We start from the raw sequence: 23,547 nt of genomic DNA on the forward strand, positions 1-23,547 counted from the left end.
CTCAGACCCTTCCTCCCACCATCAGCATGCTTTATCTGCACATCACTGCCGAGCTTGTCATAGAGTTGTCTGCCCTCTCTGCTATCCACCTACTCAGGCTTCCTTTTTCTCTGCTCCTGATATGGTGCTGGTCTCCTGCCCTCTGTCCACCGCTGACCTTGCTGTCATGTCCTGGATGGAGATTTCAGGGTCCATATGGATGATCCCCTTGGCTTCTTAGTTCTTTGATGTCCCCACTTTGAATAAGGGGATCCTTCACCCCGTTCCAGCCCCCACCACACCAGCCTTGGATAATGTCTGTTACTGTACCGTTCCCAAGACCTCTATTTCAGCTACATTTGTCTCTAGCCATGACCTTTCTTTCCAGCTCGCTTACAATTCCTTGTAGTCCCAGTTCTTCAGCTTCGAAGGGATGCAGAATCCGTCGATGCTGTCACCCTTTTATTATGTATCACTCGCTTCTTTCTGTCCTATCTCCCCTTACCTGACAGTCCACGGCCCACCTGTGGATTCAGCCCCTTGCAGGTGTTCTTAGCTCCCTGTCTCCCCCTCTGTGATTCATGCCTAGTTAAATCCAATCCTTGCCTGCACTTGAAAACCAGATGATGGCAAGAGAAAACAAACAGCCGTGTTGACTAATCTTTAAATCCGTGACCTTGAACTTCATTGTACTTGCAGTGCTCTCCATGCTGCTTGGCGATCGTACTGTATTTCCCTCATCTATTTGTTTTCTAACATGGAACCTGTGAAACTGCCAGGTTCTACACAAATCAACTCGACCTTTTCTCCTGTTAGTAATGGACAGACTATCTCTGTTCTTAACCAAAAAAGCCATTCTCTCAACCTGTGTGTTGGATCCCGTCCCACTTAACTTTAAGCTCTTTGCTCCTAAAATCAGGCCCCCTTCTCTCCTGCAATATTTTATCTTGCTCTTTACTGGGTCCTTCCATCAGCACAAGGACATGCAGCAGTAACTCCTATGTTGAAAAACCCAAACCTTCCCTTAACCCTGTGTACCCCTTCAGGTACCACTCCTGTCTCCTCCTTTTTGGAGAAAAATTCCTCAGAATAGTTGTTTACAAGTCGTCATCTCCATTTCCTCTCTTCCATACTTTGAGAACCCATTTAAGCTTTCACCCCTCTGCTCTGCTGAGTGCTCTTATTGAGGTCACAGTGACCTCTGCCCTGACAGCTCAATGGCTCTTTCTTCATCCTCATTGTCCTCATTTGACATCTTCCTTTCCTCCTTCTGGGAAAGCCTAACGTGACTCCTGGGATCCCACTGCCTTCATTGTCGTCCTGCCTCATCAGCGGTTCCCGACTCAGTTTCCTTTGCTTCTCTTCCCAGCCTCTATGCCAAAGTGGGCAATGGCTCAATTTTCTCAGATTCTTTTTTTTTTTAATAATAATTTTTTTTAATTTTCCCACTGTACAGCAAGGGGGTCAGGTTATTCTTACATGTATACATTACAATTACATTTTTTCCCCTACCCTTTCTTCTGTTGCTCTCAGATTCTTTAGAACGCTCCACATTTCCAGGATGATGTCGCTAGCTCTGTGGCTTTAACTGTATGCTGATGACTTCCCAGGTTATCCTCAGCCTCAGTTTCTCCCTTTAGCTCCAGAGTTTTGTAATCACCTGTCCCTTTAACATCTCTACTTGAATCATCTCATAGGCATGTAAAGTTTAACATATCCATAACTGAACACTTACTTCTGCACCCAAACTCGCTCTTCCTCCATTGGTCCCTGCTGTAGAAAATGTCCCCATTCATCCAGGTGCTCAGATCAGAAACCTTGGAGTCATTCTTGACACCTGTTTTCCCCTTAAACTTTGCCTCTAAAACCTTAGAAAACCCTAATTTTGAAAGCTGTCATAATGATGACCACTTTTTAACATCTAACCCATCATCATGTCAGCAAGCCACTGCCCTCCCCCACTTGGCTGCTTTGGTGGCCTCCACTCTTGCCCAGGTGCCCTCCCCATGCCCTGCTCCCATCAGCTTGTGGCTGGTATAGCTGTCACAGGCCTCCTATAGAATGCACACCGTACACACCTCCCCTGCCCTCACCTCTCCTGAGGTTGGTAATGTAAAGTCCTAAGCAGGCTACCAGATCACTAGATCTAGTCCTAGTACGGGTACTAGATATACTAATGCTAGTGTGCTAGATCATTCTGTCAAAAAGACACTCTTGGCCTGCTCATGGCTCCCCTGCCCCAATTTTAAGACTGCATCTTTGAGATATGGAAGCTCCTCAGCTAGGGGTCAAATTCGAGCTTTGGTCTACACCACAGTCACGGCAACACTGGATCCAAGCCACATCTGTGACCTACACTGCAGCTTGTGGCAACACCAGATCCTTAACCTACTGAGTCTGGGGATGTAACCTGCATCCTCATGGAGACAATGTTGGGTTCTTGACCTGCTGAGCCACAGCAGGAACTCCTGGTCTGCTTGGGTTTTAAACTCCCACACTCACGGACACCTCTGGATATATTGTAGGCATCTCAGATGTAATATACTTTGAGACGGAGGTCTTGATTTTCCTTCTAGTCTTGTTCCTCCCTCAGTCTTCCACCTGGATGCTTCTGGAAAATAGCATCCAGCTGCTGAAGCAAAAAAACAAAAAAACAAACAAACAAAAAAACCCAAACAAACCAAAACCCACCTGTTTCTCTCTGATTCCTTTTTCTTCAGCCTCAAATCCAGTATGTCCAGTGCAGGTTCTGTCCATGTTCTGTCCGGATGACTGCCCGAGTCCATTCACTTACACTGTGACCCCCCTCCCGCCTGTGGTTCACACCTCCCCGGGCTTCTGCAGGAGCTTGCTGCGTGTCTCCTTGATCCTGCTTTTGTTCCCTTCAAGCTCTTTACTCCTCAGCTGGAGTGAGGACTTGAAAGGATCACATATTTCCCATACTACCTGTCCTTCCTGTGGTTTCCCATTGCTTAGCACAAACCCACGCCTTCTGTAGGGCTCTCTGGCTGCACCTGCCACTCTCCTTCCTGTTTGCTCAGCCCCAGTCACACTGGCTGCTTCTCTGTTCCCCTGAAAGGCCTTGCCTCGGCTTCACAATTTTCATGTGTGCGTTTCTGTCTCTAAATGCTTAATGTCTTCCCAGGATCATCTCATGATTAATTCCTGTTCAGGTTTCAGTCCATGTTTCCAGAAGACAGGAAAGCCTACCTTTTAGGGGGTCTTCCCTGCCCATATAGCCCTCCCCACCCTGGCCGTTGACAAAGTAGCTTGATTCAGGGACTCTCTAGCCAAAGTTTTCTAACTCTTCTTTAGAAAAGACTACTTGAAAGCTTCCTGTCTCCTCAGGTTGTCTTCTCAGTTTTCCTTTTTAAAAATTCTGGTAAGTTTTTATGTTAATTCACTAAGCAACTTGTATACATTTATATAATACTTACATCAGGTAGTGTAAACATGAGGCCACATTTAGTCAACGTGTCACTATGCCCCTGCTCACTCGACAGTCCGTCAGGTGGAGACATCTACTAAGATGCTCTGCTGTGTCCTGGGAGGGTTAAGGTGACTGCGTTGTGGCACTTTGGTTGCGTGCACATTTTAGGATGTAATCATCACGTCCTCACTCCTGTCAGTTTATCGAGCATTTACTGTGTTCAGGGCACAGGCTCTGAGCTGTAGATGAAGCAGACATGGATCCCATCTTTGAAGGACTGTCGGTATGGTGGGTCCCTAGCACGTCCCCAGAGACCATATAAAGCAGACCGAGTGCCCTCAAGGACCATCACTTCATTTTTCTCAGTTAAATGCTGACCCCTTTTCTTTTATGGCTTCTGTTTTGAATCATAATTAGAAAAGTCTTTTTTTACTTCTAGGTGATGAAAGAATTCCCCATGGGTTTTCTTTTCTTAAACATTTACATCTTAGACCTATTTGGAATTTATCCTGGTGTGTGGTGGGAGTTAAAAACTCAGCTTCCTTAGTGCCTGCTTAGTTGCTTGTGCCATCTTGACACTGGTGAAAATGAACAAGAAGCACATATTTGAAAGTAGAGGAAAAAAGTTGCCAAAGCGCAGTCTTAGGAACGTGGGAGGAGGCACAGCTTCTTCATTAGCCCGGGGATGTGGTTTTGAGCCCCAGTTTGCAGGGAGGTGCCAGTTCTTGTTCTCGTTGTTGAGGAGGTAGAAGGGATTTTCCCTCTTCCTGCCTCTGCCTTCTCACCTGCAAGCAGAACCCTCTTGTACGCGCTCCCAATTCTTGCGCACAAGACTCTGAGCTAAGGCAGTACGGGGCACAGTGCTAGGGAGCTGTGCCTAGGAGAGGAGAAAGGAAGGATGAATAGTAGTCATGAGCACAGAGCTAACCTGCCATGTCAGAGGGCCTCTGCTGGCTACACAGTCATGCCTGCTGTAGAACTGGGCTGCTATCTACGGTGGTCTTCAACACCAGCGCACCTGAGACAAGCACCAGGTTTACTTGAGAAAGCCCTGAGGAGGAGTGGAGGTCTTCATACCTTCAGGGAATTCTGCCCTCCGATGCAGAGCAGAGCCTGTGGAGATGCTCCCGAGCTTGTCTCTTCCCAGGTCCCCGTCACCAGGACAGCTGTTCCCTGCAGACACCTTCTCTCTTTCTTTTTTTTTTTTTTTTTTAAACATTAGATAATGTAATGTATTTTCCTTTTTTTTTTTTTTTTTTTTTTTGTCTTTTTGTTGTTGTTGTTGTTGCTATTTCTTGGGCCGCTCCCGCGGCATATGGAGGTTCCCAGGCTAGGGGTTGAATCGGAGCTGCAGCCACTGGCCTACGCCAGAGCCACAGCAACGCGGGATCCGAGCCGCGTCTGCAACCTACACCACACTCACGGCAATGCCGGATCGTCAACCCACTAAGCAAGGGCAGGGACCGAACCCGCAACCTCATGGTTCCTAGTCAGACTTGTTAACCACTGTGCCATGACAGGAACTCCTTCTCTCTTTCTGTCAAGCTCCAGCTGGCCCCTCTCCTGCCTTTCTGCCCCTAGACCTCTTCTGAGACATGTGCTCTGCCTTTTCTTTTTAGGTTGGTGGGATCTCGCTCGGACCTGAGAGTGCGCAGCTCGGACCTGGGCTTTTAGGAGGCAGGGTAGCCGGCAGGTGAATATTTGTGTAACTCATGTTACACAGTGCCTTGCTTCTGTAGTGGCTGGAATCCCCGTGCTTTGCACGCGTGCTTTTCCCGGCAGGTGGCAGCCTCCTCCGCGGTCGGCCTGGAGCACAGACAAGACCAGCCCTGCTGTTGGTCTTGGTGGTAACTGGAGCAGTGTGGTTGGTATTCTGGGGAGTAAACACAGACAAAATGTCCTGGTTGTCTCTGCGAGGGAGACGCTGTTCATCTCAAAATCCTTTCTCGGCTTCTTCCTGTTGGCTTTGGAAGAAGAGCCAGACTCTCTGAGGGGGCTCATGGTGATGTGAGCCTTGCCCTTTTCCCTCCATCGCCGTGACTACAGTCTTGCTGTGCCTTCCCTCATCCAACCCCCACCTTTATGCTTGCTCATTCCTCAGTCTGAGATGCTCCTGCTCTCTTGTTCCCCTTTCTCCCCATCATCCTGGATCTGTCACCTTCCTGGCTCTCAGCTCCACAGGGAGAGGGTCATTTCCTCCCAAGACGCTACCCTGACTTCTGAAACCAGGTGCCCCTTCCTTCTGTGTGTGGTGCATCCCCGTCATGCTAGAGCATCCTCTTCCTGAAATTGTTCACCTGCTGGTGTCTGTCACCTGAAAGGCAGCTGCCCAAGGCTGACACAGGACCTCATCTTAGCCCTTTTCTAGTTCGGAGCTTAGAACAACTAGATGAATTCCACAGAAATCCTTCATATGGACACTGTCTAGACTTATCCAGCTGTTACTGAGCTCACAGAAACCTGCCCAGCAAGTATCCTCTATTCAATATTGTCTCTTTTTGCCTCAAAACCACCCTTTGAAATAAGTACTCCGTTGCAGAGGAGGAAACTGAGAGAGAGGAGGTAAGTGGCCTGCCAAAGTTGCACATGCATGCACACGCACACACACACGCACACACACACGTACATACACACAGTGCGTGCACACTCACGCACACACTTGCATGCATGCACACACACGTGCACACATGCACACACACCACACACGTACACATAGTAACAGAGCAGAGAGGGCCCAGGCGGTTGCCCACGGTCTGCCCATATCACTCCCCCCCCCCCACCCCCACCCCATGCTGTGTGCTGTGGGTGACATAGGCTAGGAGGCGGTAGAGGGAAGGAACTCAGTGCAGTGCTCAGTAAACATTTACACCTAGTGGGAGTTCCTGTCATGGCGCAGTGGAAACAAACCTGACTAGGAACCGTGAGATTGAGGGTTCAATCCCTGGCCTTACTTGGTGGGTTAAGGATCCAGCTTTGCTGTGGCTGTGGCATAAGCTGGCGGCTGCAGCTCTGATTAGACCTCTAGCCTGGGAACCTCCATATGCCTCCAGTGTGGCCCTAAAAAGACAGAAAGACCAAAAACAAAAACAAACAAAACATTTACACCTGGTGCGAAGTAACATTGTCTATTCTGTCACCTGTGTGAGAACATTGTATGCTGTGAGGAGAACAGAATCAAGGTGAGTCTTACCACATCCTCTACACACAGGTCTTCCCATTCTTGTATCCCTCTGCAAAGTGTGTTTTTTAGAACTCAGCGTTAATTTTTTCCCTGCAAAATTTGGCTGTGTCTGCAGCATGTGAAAGTTCCCAGGCCAGGGATCCATCCTGTGCCACAGCAGTAACAAGGCCGGGTCCTTACCTGCTGAGCCAGCGGGGAACTCCTGCAAAGCATTTTTGTCTTCGGTTTACAGATGAGAAATCTGAGACTCTGTACTTTGTGGACATGTAATGGTGGGACCAGTGTTCAGATTTCCTATCACTTTGATCCAGAGCCTGTGAAGTGTTGCCGTGGCTCGACAGGTGAGCCCTGGAATGAAAGAGTGAAGGAGGGAGAAGAGAGGTACTGCTGTTACTCCCCGGGAAGATGGAGCCAGGAAGTACATCGTTAGGGTCGGGAGTGGTACTGGACTTGCAGTCAGGAAGGTCTGCCCCTCAGGATGGGCCGGACATGTGAAATCCTGCCCTCACCCCCACAGTGCTGGTACTTGACCACTGCTGTGCCCAGGTCACAGCTCCAGCCTCACCCAGAGATTGTATCTCAAGCACGTACTTGGTAGATGAGGAAGCCTGGTACCAGCTGGAGCACTGAGCCAGGGGGGGCATCACAGCTGCATTTCTGTTTCCTTCCTACACTGCACACTCTCAATGCACAGGTCCAGTGCCAAGAGTCTGGATTTTAATACAGCTGCTTAATTTCATAGAGCAAGATGTTGCTAAAGTGAGATTACTATATATTCTTGAATATAAGGAAATTTGGAAAAAAAAAAAAAACTCCAGCCAACTTTTAGGGATGAAGATAAAATAGACAAATGTTTATTTAGAATTATGTTTAGTTATACCTATAAAATTAAATGTTATAAGAGTTCCCACTGTGGTGCAATGGGTTAAGAACCTGACTGCAGCAGCTCGAGTCAATGAGGGGGTGTAGGTTCAATCCCTTCCTGGTACAGTGGGTTAAAGGATCCAGCATTGCTGCAGCTGTGGTGTAGGTTGCAGCTGTGGCTTGGATACAACTCCTGGCCTGAGCACTTCCATATGCTGTGGGTGAGGACATAAAAAGAAAGAAAAAGGAAGGAAGGAAGGAAAGAAAATTTTTTTAAAAATGATGTAATTTAGAATCAGTTTTTTCTTTTTTCCTTTTTTTTTTTTTTTTTTTTTGGCTGGACCTGAGGCATGCAGAAGTCCTGTGCCAGGGATCAAACCTGTGCCACAGCTGTAACCAGAGCCACAGCCGTGACAACACCAGGTCCTTAACCTGCTGAGCCATGAGGGAACTCCAACATTTCTATTTGCTAAGAAGTTAAAAACAAAATTATCATGATATTATTTATACTGAACAAAATTTACAATTATTCTTTAATACTGTCTAATATTTAAGCTTCCTTAATTGTCTCAAGAGTGTATTTTTACAGTTGGTTCATTTGAGTAAGCTTCAATAAGGGCCATACATTCTCTTTTGTTATACTTTAACGCTAACCCTGATCCTCTCCCCCTTTGAAAAACACCACTTCTTTGTTAGAAAAGTAGGGCAAAACATCCCATATTATGAATTTGATTTGTTCTTTGTGATATATTTAATTTATTCTTCTAGCTCGCATGTTTTTTGCAAAGCATCTATATTAAGAGACTTGGCTTGGATTGAAAATAAAATGTTTTAAGCAATAATTTTTTCCCCTCACCTATGGCATGTGCAAGTTCCTGGGCCAGGGATTGAATCTGTGCCACAGCAGCAACCTGACACACTGCAGTGACAACACCAGATCCTTAACCCGCTGAGCCACCTGGGAGCTCCTGTGATGGCTGTCTGTATCATAACTTCAATTCTTACTGAGTCTAATTTTTGCCTTTGCTTTTCTTTTGCAGATGTTGATCTCTGTGATTTCATAAGGAAACGGTAAGAATACAGATACAGGACCTTTTCCCAGACATTCCTGAGGGCCAGCCTAGCTGGATGGGCCACTCTGTCTGGGGCATTTGCAGTGAAAGCCTATGTTGGGGGTTTTGAGAAGGTTACTCTGCTTTCCCCTTGTCATAAGACCCTTTTCTAGTGGCAGTTCCTGGGGGAGAGGGAGAAGGGAGAAAGCGGTTGAGATGGAGATGTAAGAGAACACTCCTCACACTCACTTGGTGTCTGCTCAGTGCCTATGTGTCACAGAGCAGGGTTGAGCCTCAGGGGACTGGGGATTCTGCATTAACAGTCTCACAGCCTCGTGAGTGGGTTTGTGAAGCTCCAGGTGAACACACCCCAAGCCTCTTGCCTCTGATTCAAATACAGCAGCTAATGACATTTCAGGAAAACGCTCTCTATGAAAAAAGTATGTGTGTGTGTGTATACAGTGTACAAACTAGACACCTCCCTATAATAGATACTTACTCCTGGTTTGGCTAAGATGTACTTTGAAGAGAGAATAGAATCATTGAAGAGAAAATACTGAAGTTCAATGGTTTGTATGGATAAGTTAATAATACCAGATTTTACTTTTTCCCACTCTTCCCCTACCCCCATGTGATATGCCAGGTTCTGGGTATCCACTCTTTTTTTCTTTTTTCATTTTAGGGCCACATCTGAGGCATATGTATGTTCCCAGGCTAGGGGTCTAATCGGGGCTGCAGCTGCCAGCCTACACCACAGCCATAGCCACGCTAGATCCAAGCTGTGCCTACAACCTGCACCACAGCTCATGGCAACCCTGGATCCTTAACCCACTGAGTGAGGTCAGGGATCGAACCCATGACCTCATGGTTCCTAGTCAGATTCATTTCTGCTGCTCCACGACGGGAACTCCTGGGTATGCACGCTTTTAATAAGTGGATTAAAAACATTTTTTTTTTAATGGCCACACCTGGGAGTTACCATCGTGGCTTAGCAGTAAACAAACAAGACTAGTATCCATGAGGATGTGGGTTTGATCCCTGGCCTCGCTCAGCAGGTTAAGGATCCGGTGTTACCGTGAGCTGTGGTTTAGGTCACAGATGCGGCTTGGATCCTGCATTGCTGTGGCTGTGTGTAGGCTGGTGGCTACAGCTTCAATTCTCCCCCCAGCCTTGGAACCTCCATATGCCATGGGTGTGGCCCTCAAAAGACAAAAATAAATACGTAAATAAATAGCCGCACCCACGGTGCATGGAAGTTCCTGGGCGAGGGATTGAATCTGAACTGCAGCTGCAGCCTAAACTGCAGCTGTGTCAAAGCTGGATCCTTTAACCCACTGAGCTGGACTGGGGACCAAACCCTTGCCTTGCCTCCATAGTGACCTGAGCTGCTATAGTTGGATTCTTTTTTTTTGCTATTTCTTGGGCCGCTTCCGCGGCATATGGAGGTTCCCAGGCTAGGAGTTGAATCGGAGCTGCAGCCACTGGCCTACGCCAGAGCCGCAGCAACGCGGGATCCGAGCCGCGTCTGCAACCTACACCACAGCTCACGGCAATGCCGGATCGTTAACCCACTGAGCAAGGGTAGGGACCGAATCCGCAACCTCATGGTTCCTAGTCGGATTCGTTAACCACCACGCCACGATGGGAACTCCCATAGTTGGATTCTTAACCCACTGTGCCACATCGGGAACTCCTAAAATTATTCATAGTAATTATTATTTCACTTATTTTGCATTTTCTGTTTACTATGCTTTCTGGTTGTTTTTTCCTCATCTCTTTCAGGCCGTAAATACTGCTAAATTTTTATGTAAATTTTTAAGTAAATTTTCGAACAAAAAATTTTTTTTTCACAAGAATTCTGAGAAGTTGATAGTGTAGATATAATCAACTAAATTTTGCTGAGAGAAAATGAAACTCAGAGAAATTGTGTCACTTTCCCAAGGTATGTGATGGCTGAATAGAAGATCCAGTAGACCTAGCATTTACTGAGTATTCCTGACTTCCCTCTTAAAATACCAAATTACTTCAAATAAGCATGTGCTGAGTGAGCAGACTCTCCTGTCATTAAATCGACAGTGAGATTGTTTACATCTAGTTAAGTTTTTACACTGTTTTAAATCTGTGAAGAGGATGTTTTTAAATATATATATTTTGCTGTTGTTGTACTATTTCTTGCTTTTCTTCAGTTACCTTGGTGGGATTCTGTAAGGAAATTGTTCTGTCTCTATTACACATTCCTGTTCTAGCCTCTAAAGTCATCTTCTAACAAAGGTGTTGTGCCTGAGATAATTATTTGAATCACCCTTTCAGCTCAGACCTGAAATCATTTCCTTAATTGTTGCTATAGAAACATATTTATTGCTCTGCACCCAAGAAAAGAATTTCCAACCTTTCTTAGCTGTTGGCAAATATAGGAGGCTGATTATTAATGAAGATGTGGAACAGCAAAGTAATCCTTATTAAAAAAAAAATCTTCCTGCAAGAGTGCTAATCCTTCAACCACATCCTTTTGTTTGTGCACAGGATCAGGACTAGGCATTGTGAGGTAACGTAACACCTGAGAGGGAGAAAGGAACTCATGGAAAAGATGAAGAGACGTAGCTTGAGAATGTAGCTATGGTGACATAACGCACATTGAGTAAATGAAAAGGAGACAGAGGGCTCCGCGCAGAATTAGCAGATGTCAGTGAGATCATTTCCAGTTGAAGTGACAGGTCACTGTATCTACAGCAATCAAGTAGGAAACTGGCAATAGTCTTGTGTAAAATGATGCATTCAGAGAACATTGTTTAGCTGGTGAAGGGAAGGTGGGGAGGGAAGTCTGGGCTTGGAGGAGATGACGGAAGCCAGAAGCTAACCTGCCTGCAGAGACTAACACAATAAGACATTTTGTCTTTGCTGTGGCTGGCTCCCTCCTCCACCCAGCTGTGCTCCTTGGAAAGCCGGCTCAGGCAGTCTCCATGGCACAGGCAGTACCTGCAGGGCAGAACCATTCTGTGGTTGAGTAAGCATGTCCACTTTTTTTCTGGCAGTGGACAGTGTCTTCATTGTTTCTAGACAGTAACCCACATGGTCTGGGGTGCATCGCATCAGTTACAAGGCAGATCTCACACATTTTGCCACAAAAGAGTCTTGGCTGTCTCAGCCAAAAGCTCATGTTTGCAAAGATTTTTCGTTGTTGTTGTTTATTATATTTGTTAATTTTGTTTAAGCTAAGGACATGTGTAAGTATTAAGCAGAGTCGCCTATAGCATGAAGTAACATGGAAACGATATAGTTCAGAAACAAATTTGGTGATACTTCATGTGAAGATTGAGAGTTTTTCCCATTAAGTGTGCAATTGACCTGGATTCTTTTAGGGACAACATGCTCTTGGTTATATTGTGTATTTGTTGTCTTTGTTTTACTATGTACTATATTTTTAATGATTTTAGAGGTAAAGATTTGGGGTCCACAATATTTTAGAATACTTTGAGCTTTTTAGTACTCTTTAAATCATGTGAAATAGGACATTGATTTTTTTTTTCTCCCTCAGATGAGATTTGTTTGAATAGGAGCTATCTAATGTCATATTTTTCAGTATTTTCTTTGAATTAATCAGCTGGTCTTTGTTAGTTCTTTTTCTAGGAAGAGAATTCAAGATCTTTCTAGGCCTAAGAAGCAATGGGGAGCCCCAGACAGGTAAGGCAATATTCTATAGTCTTGTTTGTAATGATGGATTCCTTACATTAAATAGGTAAGTATTATTCTTACCTGTCCTCTAATGCCACACCACAGGAGTCTCCACCTGTTTGCCCTTCTTACCTGTCCACTGATGCCCCACCCCAGGAGTCTCTGCCTGTCTGCCCTTCTCACCTGTCCTCTGATGCCACACCCCAGGAGTCTCCACCTGTCTGCCCTTCCTACCTGTCCACTGATGTCCCACCCCAGGAGTCTCCACCTGTTTGCCCTTCTTACCTGTCCACTGATGCCCCACCCCAGGAGTCTCTGCCTGTCTGCCCTTCTCACCTGTCCTCTGATGCCACACCCCAGGAGTCTCCACCTGTCTGCCCTTTCTACCTGTCCACTGATGTCCCACCCCAGGAGTCTCCACCTGTCTGCCCTTCTCACCTGTCCACTAATGCTGCACCCCAGGAGTATCTACCTGTCTGCCCAGCTGGATCACTGAACTAAGATGGTCACTTCAGCTGAGTCCACATAGGGAGGCAAACCCTAGATCAGTGTCCCCAAATTTGTTTGCATGTTGGGGTCACCTGGAAATTTTAAAAACTGACTTAGGCTTGGGGACCATTCCCAGAAACCCTAACTTACTGTGTCCAGAGTGCAGCCTAGGCTTCCCGAGGGTTAAAAGGTCCCTAGCTGGTTCCAGCAGGCAGACAGGCTGGAGAACCACCTTTCAGGACATGACTTATATACTTCTTTGAAACATTTGTGTCCATCCTCCAAGTTCAGCTTTGTCGCTTCCAACATCAGGTCCATCTGCCTGTAAGCCTTTGCCTAAAGCACACCTGTTCTCCAGGTCTGCAGCAGGCTGGCCCCACTGTCTTTCCACTCATGGTCACAGGATCACCCCCACCCCGGCCCTGTTCTTTTTTGTCTCCTGAGTAAAGCCCGATTTTTTTCACTTTTTTCCTAATGTCCTATTGCTTTTTAATTTTTTTAATACATAGATTTTATTTTTAAAGCAGATTTAGGAGTTCCCTTGTGGTACAGCAGGTTAAGGATCTGGTGTTGTCAGTGCAGTGGCTTGGGTCGCTGCTCTGGCGCTAGTTCAGTCCCTGGTCCAGGAACTTCCACATGCCATGGGTGCAGCCAAAAAAAAAAAAAAAAAAAAAAAAAGCAGTTTTAGATTACAACAAAACTGAAATACAGAGAAAGTTTCTATATTACCACCCCTCCCTTAGAGCTCCCTATTAGTAGCATCTTGCATTTGCATAGTACATTTGTACAATTAATAAAGAAATGTTGACATTATTATTAACTAAAGTCTGTAGTTTACATTAGGGTTCACGTTTTGTGTTGTACAATTCTATGGGTCTGGACAAATGCATAACATCATGTATTCACACTGCACTGTCACACAGTACTTTCATTGCCCTAAAAATGACCCGTGCTTTGCCTAGTCATCCATCTCCCTCTCTTCCTCCTCTCTGAACTCCTGGCAACCACCGATCTTTCAATTGTGGCCATAGTTTTACTTTTTCCACAATGTCATATAATGTTGGAATTGTGCAGTATGTACATTTTCCAGGCAGGCTTCTTCCATTTAGCCTATGCATTTAGGGTTCTCCCGTGTCTCTTCATTGCAGGAGTGTGTTTCTTTTTAGCATTGAGGAGTATGCCATAGTCTGGATGGACCAGCATTTATTTGTCCATTCACCTGCTGAAGGACATGTAGGCTGCTTGTGATTTTTGGTAAATATGAATAAAAATGCTGCATGATGGTGAGCCTCTTAGACAAGCTTATCTGCCTCTGTATCTCATCTTTCATAAAGTGTCTGTTCAGATCTTCTGCCCTCTTTTTAATGAGGTTGTTTATTTTCTTGTTGTTGAGTTTTAAGAGCTCTTTGTATGTTTTGAACATCATACTTTATCAGATGTCATAGACTGAATGCTTGTGTTCCCCAACTCATATGTTGAAATCCTAACCCCTTAATGTGTTGGTACTTGGAGGTGGGGTCTTTGGGAATTGATCACGTCATGAGGGCGAGACCATCATGGGTGAGATGAATGCCCTTATGGAGAGGGTCCCAGGGAGCCCGTGTCCCTTCCACCAGGCGGGCACACAGCAGGAAGAAGCCCCTCTATGAGCCAGGAAGTCAGTCCTCAGCAGACACTGAGTCTGCTGGCACCCCAATCTTGGACCTCTCAAACTCCAGAGCTAACAGATGCAAATGTGTGTTGTTTATGAGATGCCTCATCTGTGGTGTTGTTCTAGCACCCCGAATGGACTAAGATTTCAAATATAGTTTAGCAAATATTTCTCTCAGTCTGTATCTTTTCATTCTTGTAGTTGTATCTTTTGCTGGCTGAACAAAGTTTTTAATTTTAATGAAGTCCAGCTTATTTTTTCTTTCATGGATCTGATGTATTATTTCATGGATTCTGATGTATTATAAAATCCATTGCTAGATCCAAGGTCACATAGATTTTTTTTTCCTGTGTTATCTTCCATAAGTCCTTTAATTTTGCATTTTGTATTTTAATCTATGATACATCTCAAGTTAATTTTTATGAAAGGTGTAAGGTGTGGATCTACTTCTAGGACCTATATTCTGTCCCATTGATCTGTTTGTCTATTTCACCACTATCACACTATCCTGTTACTGCAGCTTTATAGTAAGTCTAGAAATCAGGTGGTGTTAGTCCCCTGATTTTCTTCTCCTTCAATGTTGTGTTGGCTGTTCTAGGTCTTTGCCTCTCCATGTAAACATCAGTTTGTTAATATTCACAAAGTAACTTGTTAGGATTTTAACCTTGTTTGCATTGGATCTGAAGGTCAAGTTTGGAAGAACTGACATCTTAACATTACTGCGTTTTCCTATCTGTGAACATGAAATGTCCTTCCATTATTTAGGTCTTTTATGTCTTTCATCAGAGTTTTATAGTTCTTTTCATGCAGAGCTTGCATATGTTGTTAGATTTAGACCTGTGTATTTTTTTTTTTGGTGAGAATATAAATAGTGTTATTATTTATTTTGGCTACATTTGCACCTGGGCACATGCTATTGATTGATTCTTGAAAGAGACTCTACCTAAGGAAACTCAGACCAGGCAAGAAAGGGCTAGGAAAAACAAGGTCTCAAAAGCCAAGGAAGAGAATTATTAGAAGAAAAGTGGATCCTATGAGGACATATTCAAAGAATTTGTGGTCGGTCAGACTCTCAGAGAAAGATTCAACACTGACATCTATCTCCAAGGACGTAAAGCAGTCTAAAGAGATAAAAGCAGAGTTCCTGTCGTGGCACAGTGGTTAATGAACCCGACTACTAACCATGAATTGTGGGTTTGATCCCTGGCCCTGCTCAGTGGGTTAAGGATCCAGCGTTGCCTGGAGCTGTAGTGTAGGTCACAGACGCTGCTCAGATCCCATGTTGCTGTGGCTGTGGTGTAGGCCGGCAGCTGCAGCTCTGATTAGACCCTAGCCTGGGAACTTCCCTATGCCGTGACTGTGGCCCTAAAAAGACAAAAAACAAAAAATAAAAAACAAACAAAACAAAAAAAGAGATAAAAGCTAAATAAATATTTGTTACAATAGAAGAGATTATAAGGATTTCAGAAAATAACACCCTGGAAATAGGCTGATGAAAGTTGTTTTGCGTTGTCTGACTCAGGGAAATTGTGAAGAGACGAGAGATTTAGCTGCTCAGAAAGCGATGACAACACGGAAATCACTGGGAACAAGAGAACCCATTTAGTTCCATTATCTAGAATTCTGGGGGTGTGCCTGTGCCAGGCTCTGTTATATCCTGAACCCTTCAGATGGGTATGGTATGAACAAGAATCCTGTGCTCTGTGGCCAGGTCCTTGACAGGGACCACAGAAGATGAAATTCTTATTTCCTTGCTGTTGCTGGTCATGAAACAGCAGCTGGTAATGCTTCAGTACTACCACAGTAAGTGAAGGACCATGTGCGTAATAAGCTGCTATAACAGGTGGACTGGTCTCCCCGCTTCCTGGTGAACTGCATTCATATTTTTCTTGACTGGACAGTCTCTGCCCTTTCTCCTTCCTCTGCTCCTCTCTTTCCTTCTTTCTTTCTTTTTTTTTGGTCTTTTTGCCATTTCTTGGGCTGCACTGTGGCATATGGAGGTTCCCAGGCTAGGGGTCTAATTGGAGCTGTAGCCACTGGCCTACACCAGAGCCACAGCAACGCCAAATCCACAAGCCATGTCTGTGACCTACACCACAGCTCCAGGCAACGCTGGATCCTTAACCCACTGAGCAAGGCCAGGGATCTTACCCGCAACCTCATGGTTCCTAGTCGGATTCGTTAACCACTGAGCCACGGCAGGAACTCCTGCTCCTCTCTAACTTACTTTGAGCAAATCATCTGCCTTTTACATAATCCTCAATACTTTTGGTTTTATTGTGTGTTTTCTAGTTTTTAGAAAACTAGAAAAATATTTAAGCAGCTAATAACCTCCTGAGTATTCAGTTCCTGGAAGGCATTATAAAGACTCTATTTTGTGGGTTTGATTTAATTGTCGTGTCTAAATACCTTCTGCTTTGACTCTGAAGTGGTGATGGCAGTTTGTGTGTGTCATACCTGCTCGCTAACCCCGTCCCTTCGCCTCTCCTCACCCACCCAGAGTTGTCCTGCACATCTCTCTTAGGCTGGGGACAGTCTCATGGCCAAACCCTGTTGTCTTTTGCTCTTCTGTTTCCATTCTTTTTTGATGTCTAAGTTATATGTGCTGCTTTTTGATGCACCTTATCTTGAAATCTTCCCCTCCTTGACTTCCATTCCATGGCGCTCTTACCCACTTTTCTTTCAGAAGTGTGTATTTCCCTGTCACTCTTACCCTGGTGCTTGTCACCTGAGGCCCCCACTTCCTTGTTAGCCTCTTATTCTCCCTGCACTCTCTTCTGTCATCTGTTCCACATCAGCATCAGGCGAGCGCTCAGTTTTCACCATTAGTTCATTCATCAGATATTGGTTGAGCACCAGTTGTGTCCACTGCTACACTCTGCCAGGGGGAACCTCCAGCAGATTAAGACCTGATCCCTCCTTTGGAAGAACATATGGTTGGAGAGGCAGGTGTTCTTTGTTAAAATTGTGGAGGTCTTATAAGCTGTAGTACAGGGCTGGTACTTTATTGTAAAGCTGATGGGAACCTTTGAAGTGTCTTAAGCAAGGGGGTGAGCTGATCAAGTTGGAGTTGAGCAAGTGGCAGTGGTGTGGAGGAAGGGTGAGAATAATGGGATCTGGAGAAGGCAGGTAGCAACAGAGGTGATGAGAAGTAGACAGATTTGAGCCATAATTAGGAAACAGAATCAGCAGAATGTAAGGATGGGAATATTAATTGATAAATTACTAAGTGTTTCTAATAGTGATGCTGTCTGAAGCTTATAGTGTAGAGAAAGGTTATATACAAAAATATAGGCAAGGGAGTTCCTGTTGTGGCTCAGTGGGTTAAGAACCCAACTAGTATCCATGAGGATGTGGGTTCTATCCCTGGCCTCGCTCAGTGGGTTAAGAGTCTGGTGTTGCTGTGGCTGTGGTGTAGGCCGGTGGCTGCAGCTCTGATTTGGCCCCTAGCCTGGGAACTTTCCTATGCTTCAGGTGCAGCCCTAAAAAAAAAAAGAAAAAAAATATATAGGCAAAATTGGAAGAAGACCTGATTGGGGCCTTTTAAAGAGGTAAACTTAATTGGTTGTCAAAATCAGTCTCGTGAAAAAGTCAGGCTACCCAGGTGCGTTTTTTGGACTCTTCAGCCAGCCTCCGAGGCCCCCCTCCCTGTCTAGCACCACGACCTCTTATTTCACAGAATGGCCCCTGCTCTGCCCCAATATGCTTTGTCCAGTACTTGATTATTGCCATTTCTCATGCCGACCCCCGCATGGAAGAGGCCTCATTTCTGGCAGTCTGTGCCTTTGCTTTCTCCCATGAAGCCTTTGCAGGTTCATTCTAGACTGATTTCAGCTAGTATTCATGCCTGTGTCACAGGGCCATTGAGACTAACTAATTGAATGTATGGAAAACACTCAGCCCAGTGCCAGGCCCACAGGAGGTGTTCCACCAATAGTGACAGTATTCTGTCACTGTTGTATTTTCCAGTCACCTGGTACAGTGCTTCACCCCAGGTGGGGGCACAGTGTCAGTGACTGGCGTGCCCATTTTATGCCAACCTGACTATAAATTACAGTGTTAATGACACGGTGACAGAAATAGAACTGTGTCTAACAGGTGCATTTTTGGTCATCACCTTTCCAAGACAGTAGATAAAACAGTCTTGTTCTTTTTTTTTTTTTTTTTGTCTTTTTGCCTTTTCTGGGGCCGCTCCCGCTGCATGTGGAGATTCCCAGGCTAGGGGTTGAATCGGAGCTGTAGCCACCGGCCTACGCCAGAGCCACAGCAACGCGGGATCCGAGCTGTGTCTGCAACCTACACCACAGCTCACGGCAACACCGGATCCTTAACCCACTGAGCAAGGCCAGAGATCGAACCTGCAACCACATGGTTCCTAGTTGGATTTGTTAACCACTATGCTACGACAGGAACTCCAACAAAAGAGTCTTGTTCTTATTGTAACTTCCCTAAGTAGTTTACCTGCTTCTGATGCCTGGACACTGTAAAATTCTATAATAGAGATAGTTGGGTTTTTTAAATTTTTTCCCGCTGTACAGCATGGGATCAAGTTATTCTTACATGTATACATTTTTCCCCCACCCTTTGTTCTGTTGTAATATGAGTATCTAGACATAGTTCTCAGTGCTACTCAGCAGAATCTCCTTGTAAATCTATTCTAAGTTGTATCTGATAACCCCAAGCTTCTGATCCTTCCTACTCCCTCCCTTTCCCATTGGGCAGCCACAAGTCTATTCTCCAAGTCCATGATTTTCTTTTCTGTGGAGATGTTCATTTGTGCTGGATATTAGATTCCAGTTATAAGTGATATCATATGGTATTTGTCTTTCTGGCTCATTTCACTCAGTATGAGATTCTCTAGTTCCATCCATGTTGTTGCAAATGGCATTATGTCATTCTTTTTTATGGCTGAGTAGTATTCCATTATGTATATATACCACATCTTCCTAATCCAATCATAGAGATAGTTCTTAAAGTGAGACATGAAAGCAGTAGAGAAGCCACCAAGAGCCATTTTTTAAGATGTCAATTAGCAGTAAATTTCTTACCATTGTATTTTTCTGTTTTTAACAGAAAACTGCTTTGGGGAAACCAAGATCCTATCCGCCCTGTTTCCCGGGGTGCTTTGAAGGCTCAACTGACAGAAAGACTGGACAACCTTGCCCAGCCTAAGGAAGTCTCCCATCGACACGTGCCCGACAGGTTATGTGTGTTAGCATGTTATGTGTTAGCAGGTGTGTGTTAGAGGTGGTGTGTTAGCGGGTGTATGTTAGCAGGTGGTGTGTTAGGTGTGTGTTAGCAGGTGGTGGGATAGCAGGTGTGTGTTAGGTGTGGGTTAGCAGGTGTGTGTTAGGTGTGTGTTAGCAGGTGGTGGGTTAGCAGGTGGTGTGTTAGAGGTGGTATGTTAGCAGGTGGTATGTTAGCAGGTGTGTTAGCAGGTGGTGTGTTATGAGGGACACAAAATTTATTGAGAACTAGGGATTTTGTATCTGTTTCCAGTCTAACACTACAGTAAAACTTTTCCAGAACAATATCTAGTATTTAGCTACTACAGACTTGAATTGTATCTTACAATGTTTTGGCTTATCAGGATTTTGATTTTTTTTGTCTTTTTGTCTTTTTAGGGCCACACCCATGGCATATGGAGGTTCCCAGGCTAGGGGTCTAATCAGAGCTATAGCCGCCGGCCTACACCACAGCCACAGCAACGCCACATTCTTAACCCACTGAGCGAGGCCAGGGATCGAACCTGCAACCTCATGGTTCCTAGTCACATTTGTTTCTGCTCTACCATGGCAGGAACTTCTTGATTTTCTTTAATAAAATGAGGGTCTTATGAGGATGTGTACCGTATATAACACTGATGTGGGAGAGCTGGTGTATAACATGCAACTCTGAACTGTGTGTATCAGCCATGGGCTGGGTACCCTGAGCCAATCAGGGCCTCTAAAGGTAACAACATCGTTAAGGCTTTTGATGCCCACTGCAGATCTGTTTTCAGTGCCTGCTTGTGGAATGACTGCACTTTCTCTTGCTTGGCTCTTTGAGGAAAGCTGTGGGGAGCAGGCAGGATGGGTACAGGCAGCACCTGGAGTTTGTTCAGTGAATGAATCAGGAAATGTGTTTCCAAAGTGTTGTTATCTCTAAATGGCAGAATAATATATCCTTTTTGTTTTTCTCTTTTCAACTTTCCTTCCTCTTACAAATTTTCTATAATAAATATTTATCTCTTTTACAAGGAGAAAAATGCAGTGCACTCTATTTTAAAATAATATTTAAGCACCTGCTATGTTGCTGGAATTATGAGAATTGGGTGTGTGGATGACATAGGAGGGGAGAAGCATATAAAAGCAGTAGCTCTACTTCCTATTAATTTGTGGTATCTATAAGGAGAAAAGATATGCACACATGAAATTTAAAATTAATATACACATTGGTTAATAATAAAATTTTGCTTGCATAGTGCTTTGTAAATTATAAAAGGACTTCGCACTCTCTTATTTAATCTTCCGAACCATCATAAACTATATTATTTGCTCCCTATTCTGGAACACTCATGCACCTCTGGTTATTGGCAGCCCAAGGCCTAAGTATTATAGTCAGTACATTATAGTCATGGCATTTGGTGGTGGCTGCCCTCACCTGAGAGACTTTTGAATAATTGAGTTCTGTCTCTGGTGTCCTGGGGTCTTTGTCTTCGCATTCCCTGCCCGGGCTTCTACCCTTTGCCCTGTCCTCTGAGCTGCTCACCCCTTCCTTCCTCTCCATCTCTGAGATGCCTGTTGCTCACTTCCCTCTCTTTCTCCAATTCCCAAACTCAGCTGCCAGATCCTGCAAAATGCAGATTCAGGTGAGTGTTGGAGCTTCTTTGCTTGTTTGAGCTGTGCAAGTAAGTGGCTGTGGCTGAGTCTGTTTGATCAGGTGGTAGAGCAGGGCCGCGCGCTCTCAAGCCCCTTGAAAACTAGTGTGCGACGGTGTGGACGAGCTTCAGGTCCAAGTTGCTGCAAGCAGGAGAAGTACAGGCTTCTATTAGCAACCAGCAGGCGGAGGGCCAGATAGACAAAGGCAGACCTGCATCCGAGAAGGTCCTAAAAGAGAGAGGTCTTTGGAAAATCATGGAAGCAGAAGTGGGGCTGATCTGAATGAACACCTTCCCCAGAGGAGCCAGTACCACTTCCTTTCCCACTAATGACTCTACTTTGATAAAGGAAAGATTGAGGGACAGGAGTGATAAGAAGAATATTATTATTAAATCTTAGTAAACACAACCCCATAATGATTAAATAATCTGCATACCATGGTCAAGTAGAATTTATTCCTAAACTAAGAGTTCTTTAACACAAAGAAAAACATCTATGTAACTCACTCTCTTAACTAAAAATATAATAAAAATATTTAAATTGTCTATGTAAATGCTAAAGAAAATATATTCTTCAAAAAACAGCACATTTTCTCTTCAAATAAAGATGAGCTTTATTTATTACAGAAAGTTGTCTGTTTTGGAATAGGAGATAGAAGCCAGCTGAAACTTGTTGGCTGTCTCCCTACGTAAAAACTAGCACAGCAGTGAAGGGATAAACTGTGCTCCCTGCTCCCCTACACCTGGGGGTCAGTGTTAGAAATTCTGTGCTCATCTAAATTCATGCCTGTCTCACTCACTTCTTTTCTCTTCTCCAACTCGCAGGGCTCACTATTTTTATAGCTGCGGTAGAGAGTCTGTAATCTGGGAGATCCCTCCTCCTGCGCTGCTTTGCCGACCTTCCAAAAGGATCCAGAAGCTAGCAGAGCCCAACAGATTCAAGACAGGGTATCTAATAAATAGGTAGAGTATCTTAGCAAAACATTCTCTGACATCAGCCTTACAAATGTTCTCTTAGGTCAGTCTCCCCAGGCAGTGGAAATAAAAACAAAAAAACTCAATGAGACCTAATCAAACTTAGAAGCTTTTACACAGCTTTATGGTTTCCATAAAAAAAAAATGAAATGACAGGAGTTTCCATTGTGGCTCAGCGGTAATGAACCCAACTAGTATCCATGAGGACGCAGGTTTGATCCCTGGCCTCACTCAGAGGGTTAAGGATCCGGCATTGCTGTGAGCTATGGTGTAGGTCACAGATGTGGCTCGGATCTGGCGAGGTTGTGGCTGTGGTGTAGGCCAGCAGCTGTAGCTCTGATTCAACCCCTAACCTGGAAACCTCCGTATGCTGCAGGTGTGGCCCTAAAAAAAGCCAAAAAAAAAAAAAAAACAATAATAATAATCCTACTGAAGGAGCTCAGTTCCCTGTGGAGGGAGGTTTGATCCCACCCAGCTCAGTGGAGTAAAGGATTGGGTGTTGCTGCAGCTGCTACTTGGATTCACTCCCTGACTCGGGAACTTCCATAGGTACCTCAGGTACAGCCATGAAAAAAGTACATGTGAGATGCTAGGTATCATCAGGTGTCTTGGAATTGCACATTAAAATCATGAGACGCTACATCATGGCAATGATAATACTTAATAAACAGGAAACAACTTGTTTTGGAGAAGATGTGGGGAAGCCGAAACCCTCATACGTCACACATGGGAATGTCACGTGATGCCACTTATGAGGACCGCTCTCCAGCTGCTCAAAATGTTCAGCACAGAGTTATCATATGATCAGCATGGAGCCCCCAAACTGAAAACATGTGATCACACAAAAACTTGTGCATGGGTATTCACAGCAGCATTCCACGATAGCCAGAAAGTGGAAGCAACTACATGCTCACCCATGGGCACATGGTAAACAAAGTGTGGCAATTCCATGTGAGGGAGAACATTCAGCTGTAAGAGGAATGACACAGGGCTACATGGGTCTTTTCTTTTTTTCTTTTTTTCTTTTTTTTTTTTTTTTAGGGCTATACCCGTGGCATATGGAGGTTCCCAGGCTAGGGGTCCAATTGGAGCTGTAGCTGTCGGCCTACCCCACAGCCACAGCAATGCTGGACCTGAGCTGCATCTGCGACCTACACCACATCTCACGGCAATGCCAGATCCTTAACCCACTGTGCAAGGCCAGAGATCGAACCTGCGTCCTCATGGATGCTAGTCAGGTTTGTTACCACTGAGCCATTACAGGCACTCCTGATACGTGTATTTTGAAAATATGCCGAATGAAGGAAGCCAGACACAAAAGGTGACATATTTGTATGACTGTTTATTTGAAATTTCCCAAACAGACAAATCCACAGAGGCATAAGGTCAATTGCT

The 23,547-nt window shown here is 44.8% G+C and overlaps 1 protein-coding gene across 1 annotated transcript in view; it reads left to right on the forward strand.

Annotated features, from left to right (window-relative positions):
* The window catches only part of SPMAP2L (sperm microtubule associated protein 2 like), a 43,387-nt gene that overhangs the window by 2,226 nt on the left and 17,614 nt on the right, over positions 1 to 23,547 (forward strand). The window contains exons 2-5 of the mRNA XM_084972334.1: positions 8,495 to 8,525; positions 12,122 to 12,187; positions 19,392 to 19,520; positions 22,003 to 22,140. Of these exons, the coding sequence (XP_084828460.1) occupies positions 8,495 to 8,525; positions 12,122 to 12,187; positions 19,392 to 19,520; positions 22,003 to 22,140 (364 nt within the window). The remainder of the gene's footprint in view (positions 1 to 8,494; positions 8,526 to 12,121; positions 12,188 to 19,391; positions 19,521 to 22,002; positions 22,141 to 23,547) is intronic.

Source organism: Sus scrofa, chromosome 8 (assembly GCF_054392235.1).
Source record: "Sus scrofa isolate SSC_HxYL_T2T_F1_AM1 chromosome 8, Sscrofa_HxYL_maternal_Yorkshire_Landrace_v2.0, whole genome shotgun sequence".
NCBI classification, from domain to species: domain Eukaryota; kingdom Metazoa; phylum Chordata; class Mammalia; order Artiodactyla; family Suidae; genus Sus; species Sus scrofa.